We start from the raw sequence: 10,329 nt of genomic DNA on the forward strand, positions 1-10,329 counted from the left end.
CCGATGATCGCGCGCGCTTCGCGTTGAAGGTGAAGGTGAGTGCGATCCGCATCACGCACGCGATCACCGCTGCAACATCTGCACTGATTATGACGCGACGCAATGTAGGGATGCGCTCTCTATTCTATAATATACTCTCGTGATTTATATACTATTAGATATATTTAATATCAGTTCAGTTGCTAATGGTTATGATGGTCGAATCAAATACCATAGTAATATGGTGCTGTTTGAATACCAGGGTAAATTAACATGGTAATCATCCAGTACTGCGGTATTCCCATGTGAATTATGATGCTGGAACCTCTGTGTATGAATTATTTCTATGCTATTAGACACTATAGTTGACACGACTGGACTGGTTAACCCTTGCTGCTATGAGGAGGGGTTACATTATCTGACTGACTGCAAAATAATAAGTATATTGGTTAATAATATTTTTTACTATTAATAATAGTACAATAATATTATTTATACTTATTATATGTGTTATAGATTAATAACTAGTCTGGTTTGAGCTCTGTGTCTCAGGACAGGAAGTAGAACTGTGGGTTTGGTTCTGAGCAAACATGAAATATTAAACACAAATCCCTCGGGGTTTATAGTTTCAGTCAGTCTGAAGCAGATGCTGGAGCATCACGTCTAAACAACACTAATACACACTTCAGACAGTCTGAACTGTGTGTGTATCACATAACAACCATCTGGTATGATTATTACACTCACAAGGATTTTGTCTTGAAGCTTCCAGTCGAGTAATTTATTTAAGGATCGCATAACCCAGAAATGGGTCATTCCTCGTGTCATTTCCAGCCTGTATGGCGACTCTCTTCTGCTGAACGCTGAAGAAGATATTCTGAAGAACATTGGGGATCACACAACTTTGAACCCTTCATTATATGGACAAAATCATTAGAGATGCACCGATGTATCGGCTGATTTGTTTTTGATCAATTCACAGCCATCAGCTATAGCATGAAAATAGGCCGATATAACAAACCGACGGGTCATTAATTAACTGTGTGAAGAAGGCACTGAGCTGTATAATATCTCATTTTCATAATCCAATGTTTTTCTTTGGGTAGAATAATTATATACTTGCCAAAACTAAATGAAATATGTACAAAATGCGGCAAGTATCCTTTGAGGTTTTAAGCCTTGCGAACTTAAATATTCAAGCACAACTGGACTCAGTTCTGCTCTCTGAGAGAAATTCAAACACGTCCAAAGAAAATCGCTCACTACTCTTGACTTTTGTAACTTAGGATTATATGCATTTAATTTATACAGTGAAGAATATGCAAGTTATTTTACATTAGTTTACTTTATTTCTGTACCTGAAACTACTTTTAAACCAACCATAAAAAGCACTGTTTATGTGCTTGTATCCTGTTCTGTTGTGTTTATTTATGTGTTTATGTTTGCCTGCTGAATTAAATGGATCCAATCCATGTTCATTAGAAATGATTTGATGATACAGCAATAAATTAACTAGTACCATCACTGTATACCTTTGCTAATTTAAAACATGATCAAAACTGTCCATTTTAATGACAAAACTTCAAATAAGAGAGAAAGTGCCAAATATCGGACTCGGATTGTTTGTTCAAATTGGTATCGGCAAAAAAAACAACCCTATCTGTGCATCCCTACCAAAAACATGTTTCTCATAATATGTTGTGTGTTCAACAGAAGAAAGAAAGAAAGTCACACAGGTTTGGATTATCATCTTCCACTGGTTTAGTGTCAATATTCTCATGTTTCCACTTTAGTCTGATGTTAAATTTGAAATCATACATTATTTATTCATTTTATTTATTGAAAGGTTCAATACTTACTTGAATTTTAGAGAAGATTTGAGTAATTCAAACTCTTTTATAATGGCCATTATGTTGTGAACAGATGCATTTGTGATGTTTATTTATGCAATTTTAATTATTGATTACATTATTATTTTTTGTTTTATATAATATTTTGTCTTCTTGTAGCCTAACTGTACAGTATGAAAGCTTGTTTCTGGTGATTTTTTTTTCTCACAATTTTGACTTTTTTCTCGCCATTCACTTTTTTTCTTGCAATTCCGAGTTAATATCTCACAATTCTGACTTTTTTCCTCACAATTCTGAGTTTTATATCTCACTATTTTGACTTTTACACGCAATTAACGAGTTTACCTCACAATTTTGACATTTTTGTCACAATTCCGAGTTAATATCTCACAATTTTGACTTTTTTTCTCGCAATTCTGTTATCTAAATTTTTTCTTTTTTTCTCACAATTCCAAATTAATATCTCACAATTTTGCCTTTTTTTCTCTCAATTCCGAGTTAATATCTCACAATTCTGACTTTTTTTTCTCGCAATTCCGAGTTAATATCTCACAATTCTGACTTTTTTCCTCACAATTCTGAGTTTTATATCTCACTATTTTGACTTTTACACGCAATTAACGAGTTTACCTCACAATTTTGACATTTTTGTCACAATTCCGAGTTAATATCTCACAATTTTGACTTTTTTTCTCGCAATTCTGTTATCTAAATTTTTTCTTTTTTTCTCACAATTCCAAATTAATATCTCACAATTTTGCCTTTTTTTCTCTCAATTCCGAGTTAATATCTCACAATTCTGACTTTTTTTTCTCGCAATTCCGAGTTAATATCTCACAATTCTGACTTTTTTCCTCACAATTCTGAGTTTTATATCTCACTATTTTGACTTTTACACGCAATTAACGAGTTTACCTCACAATTTTGACATTTTTGTCACAATTCCGAGTTAATATCTCACAATTTTGACTTTTTTTCTCGCAATTCTGTTATCTAAATTTTTTCTTTTTTTCTCACAATTCCAAATTAATATCTCACAATTTTGCCTTTTTTTCTCTCAATTCCGAGTTAATATCTCACAATTCTGACTTTTTTTTCTCGCAATTCCGAGTTAATATCTCACAATTCTGACTTTTTCCTCACAATTCTGAGTTTAGCCTATATCTCACTATTTTGAGTTTTTCATGCAATTAATGAGTTTACCTCACAATTTTGACTTTTTTTCCCCCTCACAATTAGTTGAATATCTCACAATTTTGCCTTTTTTTTTTTTCCGCAATTCCAAATTAATATCTCACAATTCTGACTTTTTCTCGCAATTCCATTTTTTTTTATCTCACAGCTCAATGTGATATAAACTTTGAATTGCGAGAATAAATAGTAAAAATATATAGAAGACAATTGCATCTTTTTACCTCGCAATTCCAACTTTTTTTCTCAGAATTGTGGGATATAAACTCTGAATTGCGAGAAAAAGTAAAAATTGTGAGGAAAAAGTTGCGATTACCTTTTTAAATGTTTTATTTCATGGCGAAAACAAGCTTATAGAGTCCAGCACATCAGTGTTCTTGTAACTGTACAGAATGAAAGATTTTTTTCTGCTGTTTTTTCCCCTCACAATTCTAAATTTATATCTCAATATTTTGAGTTTTTCATGCAATTCCGAGTTTATATCTCACTATTTCTGTGATTGTTCTGGTGTGTGTGTGTGTGTGTGTGTCTCCCTCTAGTGGTCATGTTGAGTGTTTGCGCTCTGCTGCTACTGGCGGCTCCGGCGGCCCTCGGCTCTGACTCGGACACACCGAGACATCGACACGACTCCAACCTGGAGATCTGTATCCTCCTCACTCACACCAGTGAGTGTGTGTGTTTGAGTGTGTGAGTGTGTGTGGTTTGTTGTCCTGAACGTCTCCCTCAGATAAGCGTCTGTTCGAGACCAAGAGGAAAGATCAGCTGAAGGCTCTGAAGAACCTGGTGGAGCTCAACGACATCAACCAGCAGTACAAGATCATCGACATCATGCTGAAGGGCCTCTTCAAGGTGTGTGTGTGTGTGTGTGTGTGTGTGTGTGTGTGTGTGTGAGAGCCTCAGTCTGATGAAGAGCGTCTGATCTCTGTGTGTGTGTGTGTGTGTGTGTGAGAGCCTCAGTCTGATAAAGATTGTGTATGTGTGTGTGTGTGTGTGTGTGTGAGAGAGAGAGAGCGCCTCAGTCTGATATAGAGTGCCTGATTGAGTCTGATCTCTCTGTGTGTGTGTGCAGGTGCTGGAGGACTCCAGAGCTGTTCTTATCGCTGCTAACATGCAGCCGGACGATCCGTTTCCACTCGACGACAAAATCAAAGAAGGTGAAGAGACTCTTACTGATATTACACTCGATTATCACTCATCACTTTACACTGAACACTCAAAACACACACACACACCCTCTGAAATCATGTCATTTATGTGTGTAGCGCTTCATGCTGTTCAGAAATAAACAGGAAAAACATCAATCAAAAACAAGCTGAATGTGATTACACTCATATATCAGTATTTGCTGAGCTAAAGTCTCCAAATCAGCTCAAAGACATTATTATATTCATCAATATACAGTTTAATTTCATTATAGATTGACATCTATCAGTTTCTAAACACAAGAACTGCTGTGTTCTTATGATGAATACATGTAAATGTAATATTGAGATTAAATATCAACTACAGCGGGGGAAATAAGTATTGAACACGTCACCATTTTTCTCAGTAAATATATTTCCAAAGGTGCTATTGACATGAAATTTTCACCAGATGTTGGTAACAACCCAAGGAATCAGTACATACAAAGAAACCAAAACAAATAAGCTCAGAAATTAAGTTATGTGTAATAATGTGAAATGACACAGGGAAAAAGTATTGAACACATGAAGAAAGGGAGGCGCAAAAAGGCATGGAAAGCCAAGACAACTGCTGAAAACTTACAGTAATTAAAAAGCAATCCAGCCCCCTGTCAGTGGAAATTAATAACAGCTGGTTCAGTCCCAACGGATGGCCTACAAAAAGGTCTCATTGCCAAGGTGTCACACAAGACACATCTCATGATGGGTAAAAGCAAAGAGCTGTCTCAAGACCTTCGCAACCTAATTGTTCCAACACATCATGATGGCATTGGTTATAGGCGCCATTCTAAGCTTCTGGATGGTCCAGTGAGCACTGTTGGGGCCATAATACGGAAGTGGAAAGACAATCATTTCACCATAAATTTGCCTCGACCAGTGCTCCTCGCAAGATTTCTGACAGAGGAGTGAAAAGAATAATCAGAAGAGTTGTCCAAGAGCCAACACCAAGTTGTATGGTGTTTTTAGGGTAATGTGCTCTGCCATTTCTCCTCCAAATACGGTGTGTATTATGGCATCCAAACAGTTCAATTTTGCTCTCATGTGACCACACTATATTCTCCCAGTATTTCACTGGCTTTTCCAAATGTTGTGCAGCAAACTTTAAATGAGCTTCAACATGCTTTCTTTTCAGTAATGGAGTCTTGCGTGGTGAGCGTGCATACAGGCCATGGCGGTGGAGTGCATTACTTACTGTTTTCTTTGAGACAACAGTACCTGCTATCTGCAGGTCTTTTTGAAGCTCTCCATAAGTGATCCTTGGCTCTTGGACAACTCTTCTGATTATTCTTTTCACTCCTCTGTCAGAAATCTTGCGAGGAGCACTGGTCGAGGCAAATTTATGGTGAAATTATTGTCTTTCCACTTCCGTATTATGGCCCCAACAGTGCTCACTGGACCATCCAGAAGCTTAGAATGGCGCCTATAACCAATGCCATCATTATGTTTTGCAACAATTAGGTTGCGAAGGTCTTGAGACAGCTCTTTGCTTTTACCCATCATGAGATGTGTCTTGTGTGACACCTTGGCAATGAGACCTTTTTGTAGGCCATCATTTGGGACTGAACCAGCTGTTATTAATTTCCACTGACAGGGGGCTGGATTGCTTTTTAATTACTGTAAGTTTTCAGCAGTTGTCTTGGCTTTCCATGCCTTTTTGCATCTCCCTTTCTTCATGTGTTCAATACTTTTTCCCTGTGTCATTTCACATTATTACACATAACTTAACTTGTTTTGGTTTCTTTGTATGTACTGATTCCTTGGGTTGTTACCAACATCTGGTGAAAATTTCATGTCAATAGCACCTTTGGAAATATATTTACTGAGAAAAATGATGACGTGTTCAATACTTATTTCCCCCGCTGTATATATACACATCACTGGACAAAAGACTCTCTTATGCATTTATTTGATCAAAAACACAGTAAAAACAGTGAAATATTATTCCAGTGTAAAACATATATAATATTAACATAATTAATAATAATTAATATAATTAATTAATAATATAATAATTAATTATATTATATATTCCTGTGATCAAAGCTGAATTTTCAGCATCATTACTCCAGTCTTCAGTGTCACATGATCCTTCAGAAATCATTCTAATATGATTTGATGCTCAAGAAACATTTCTCCTTATTATCAATGTTGAAAACAGTTATTTATACTTTTATTTCAGGATTCTTTGATGAATATAAAGTTTTAAAGAACAGCATTTATCTGAAAAAGAAGCTTTTGTAACATTAAACACTCCCGTTCAAAAGTTTGGGCTCAGTAAGAATTTATTTAATTTTTTGGGGGAAAGAAATTAAAGAAATTAATACTTTTATTCATCAAGGATGAATTAAATTGATCAAAAGTTAAAGTAAAGACATTTTATAATGTTACAAAAGATTATATTTCAAATAAATACTGTTCTTTTGAACTTTATATTCATCAAAGAATCCTGAAATAAAAATTTAAATAACTGTGTGTGTGTGTGTGTGTGTGTTTCTAGCGTACTCTCACGTGGTGGAGATTTCTAATAATATTTGACCGAGTTGAGTGTGTGTGTGTGTGTTTTCTCTAGCGTACTCTCACGTGGTGGAGAACACGGCGTTCTTCGGGGACGTGGCTCTGCGGTTCCCGCGTATCGTTCATCATTACTACGAGCGTCACGCGGACTGGAGCGCTCTGCTGCGCTGGGGCCTGCGCTTCTGCAACCAGACCGGCGTCTTCAGCGGAGGAGCGCATCAGCACGTGCTCACGCTGGTCAGCGCTCGGCATCATGGGAAATAGCAGCATGATGACATTATTCAGAGTAAATGAGCTTTACTTGTGTGTGTGTGTTTGTGTTTGCTTCAGATGTCACAGGAACTGGGCATCACAGAGAAATCTGCTGACTTCCTCAACCCGTATCGCACTGAACGAGATGACGTGAGTCTCTCACACACACACACACACACACTCACACTCACACATATAGATGGATATTATATATTATAATAATCTAATAATAATTATATGTTATATTTTTGATGTGATTGTCATGTTTATGTCCACTGGATTTTGTTAATAATGAAATTGGGGGTTAACCAATGTGTTTTTCAGTCACCGTACAAATTAATATGTACATTAAATGTAACACTGTTGTTTTCCTTTATTTTACATTATAAATCGCAGTTCATTAATGGCTCAAATTGAACTCAATTTAATTTCAGCAATTTTCTTTTTTAAAAATATTCTAAAAACTTGTTTCCACTTTACTCAAATATTTGAAAACTTTTTAAAAAACATTTACAGTCTAAACTTGATTTAAATAAATTAATAACAAAATCTAACCAGCTAATCAAAAACTGATTTTTTTTTTTTTTAAATGCACAAAAAAATTCAGTTTACTTACATTTTTGAAAACACTCTGGGCCAGATGTACTAACGCTTTTGCGCCCACTTCAGGTGTATTTGTTTCTTCTCAAAGTGCGCATAAAACCATGGCGAGGTTCATATGAACGGGACGCACCGAGATGAAAGCGCAGACTGCATGTTGCGGGAACTGAAAATTTCAAAATGCGCTTTTAGTGTCAGGGGAAAGTGGGAGTGTCACATAAAGAGATGGGAGGGGAAGCGTAAACTGCGCCTAACTATATATTCTGCGTTATGTACATAAAAAAAAAGGGTGAAAGCACGCCTCTATTTTGCGCTGAAAATCCTCCACCTCTTAAAAGCAGGTGTAACTTAGGAAGCGGGTTTCCTGAAATGGCAGCAGTAATCCGAGCAAGACGAACACATAGGCTAAGGAGACGAGCTGAAAAGATTTTTGCCACAAGAATCACACTTTTTCAGTTGAGTGAAAATGAAAAATAATGAAATTGAAATGAGTGAAAAAAATGTTTTTTGTGATTTCGGTCCAGAATCTTTTGTGTGGGTGTGGAATTCTGGCCTTGTATGATGTTTAAATTTGCTGTTACCTCATGAACAAGCAGATCAACCTCGTTATCGCTAAATTTTTGTTTTCGCTGTTTTGCCTGACTTGGTGGCTGATCCATGATGGAAAGAGAGGAGGAGGCCCATTCAATTGCGCTTTTAAATATGCGCAATTTACGGTATAGTGGGTGGGGACAGGCGCTGATTACCTGAGGAACTGCAGGTTTGGTACATAACACACACACTGCGGTTTCACATCAAGCGCTTTCTGCGTCTTGGCCATTAACACTGCGTTCGCAAATGTACGTACATCTGACCCACAGTCTGAACTTGCTCGTTTTAAATTAAATTATGATAAAATCAAAACAGTTAATCACAAAATAAAACATTTTAAATAAAAATTACATTTTATATTTCAGTTCATTTATGGCTAAAAATGTATTTTCATTAAAAAAAAATTCTAAAAAACTTGTTCTCATTTTACATAAATATTTGAAAACATGAACATATTCTATATATATATATATAAATTCTAAACATGAAAAAAAATTCTCAGTTTACTCCGATATTTGATAATTTTTTTTGTCTTAATATACTCATTTTAAATTCAATTAATAAAAATATGTAACTTAAAAAGAAAAACATTTAAAAAAAAATCTAATGTATGAAAACATGAACCGTCTGAATTTACTCATTTTAAATTAAATTGATAAAAAAAATCTAACTAATCAATCTAAAATGAGTTTTAATGCACTTTATTCACTCATATTAAAGTATTTATTGGACAAAATCAGTGTGTTTGATGGGCTGTAGTGAGTAGATGGAGCCAGTAGGAGTCAGCAGAGCTTCAGATGTTGTTCATCAGTCAAGAAGATAAACTCAGATTGTGTTTAAAGACTTCTATACATTCTCCTGTTAAATTATCAATCAATAAACCGTAATAATAATTACCATTAGATTTATAGTGACTGTTTTGCTTTGGTTTCTACTTGATTGTTCTACAGTGTACATGTTTGTTAATGTGTGAACTTCAGTGTGACTGTGTTGTGCTGAAGTGAGTCTGTGTGTTTCAGGTGCTGCACACGGCCGAAGCCTTCCAGAAGATTCTGCGTGAGGAAGAGAAGAGGAGGAGGAAGGAGGAGAAGAGGAAAGAGATCCGCAAGGGCCCGCGCATCTCTCGCTCTCGCAGCGAGTTATAGAGGCGGGAGAAGCTCACACTCAATCAGGGAGCCTGTGCTGGATCTCTCACGGGCCTCGACAGGTTTACAGGTTTCACAACGAGTCTCTGAACACTTCTGTGTTCAACTCTGCTTGATTGAGGAGACTCTGCGTTAGATCCACTTCTGGTAGTGTGTGTGTGTGTTAAGTGCTGTAGCTCTGTACTGGGGATAAGGGGGAAGGGCCATGGGAGGGGGAGGGGTCAGATTAATGGGGTTGTAAGAGTGGGAGGAGTTATCTGATTGGGTGGGGTTCATGCCTGTAAGGGTAGCCCGAGTGGGTGTGGTCATGTATAGTGGGTGGAGTGATCAGTGGGAGAATTGATAGTGAGTGGGAGTGGTCTAAGTGGGCGGAGTCTTCTTTGTCAGGGTAACCAGAGTGGGTGGAGTCTGTTGAGTGGGCGGAGTCTAAGTAGGTTTGTGTGTCAGATTAAGGTATTTTGGACACTGCAGTGGCAGATTATTTCAATATTTAACACAAACTTGATACGTTTTGATAATATAAAGTCAGAAATTGGTTCCACACATATAAAATCCATTTGTTTTGATTAAATATAAATGCTTTATTTGGGGATACCTTATAGTCTTAATGAGAGAATTGTTGGTGATTTAATGTCTTTCTGCTTTCTTTTGAAACTATTATTGATTAAAGATTTGTATATTTAGCACATGTGAAACGGACAAGCGTTAATGATCTGACCTCAGATCAGAGCTGCACTGCCAGAGAAACTCTTTAACCATGAATCTGAATCAAACTGATGTCAGTGTGAATGCGGTTCTGTGCTGATTCGCTTCAGTTTGTCCGGCTGCTGGAGGGGTTTCAGACGATCGACACGCTTTCATACGGGCTTTATCGATCTGATCATGTGACTGTTAGTGGAATAAGTCTGTTCAGCATCTGTGGGAGATTATTACTGACAGAATTAATAAAGTTTATTGAACAAACTCTTGCTGTTTCTCGGTTCATTTGTGCTGAATGTCTCGTGATCATTCTTGCTCTCAACTACC

At 36.6% G+C, this 10,329-nt stretch overlaps 1 protein-coding gene across 1 annotated transcript in view; it reads left to right on the top strand.

The window, feature by feature from the left end:
• The window catches only part of ccdc134 (coiled-coil domain containing 134), a 10,401-nt gene extending 135 nt beyond the window's left edge, over window positions 1-10,266 (top strand). The window contains exons 1-7 of the mRNA XM_084121459.1: window positions 1-35; window positions 3,560-3,664; window positions 3,748-3,869; window positions 4,090-4,174; window positions 6,771-6,952; window positions 7,046-7,117; window positions 9,178-10,266. The exon at window positions 1-35 is cut by the window's left edge and continues 135 nt beyond it. Of these exons, the coding sequence (XP_083977585.1) occupies window positions 3,565-3,664; window positions 3,748-3,869; window positions 4,090-4,174; window positions 6,771-6,952; window positions 7,046-7,117; window positions 9,178-9,303 (687 nt within the window). The 5' untranslated portion in view covers window positions 1-35; window positions 3,560-3,564 and the 3' untranslated portion in view covers window positions 9,304-10,266. The remainder of the gene's footprint in view (window positions 36-3,559; window positions 3,665-3,747; window positions 3,870-4,089; window positions 4,175-6,770; window positions 6,953-7,045; window positions 7,118-9,177) is intronic.
• Window positions 10,267-10,329: the final 63 nt, after the last annotated feature.

This window comes from Abramis brama (assembly GCF_963993115.1).
Source record: "Abramis brama genome assembly, chromosome: 1".
Taxonomy (NCBI): domain Eukaryota; kingdom Metazoa; phylum Chordata; class Actinopteri; order Cypriniformes; family Leuciscidae; genus Abramis; species Abramis brama.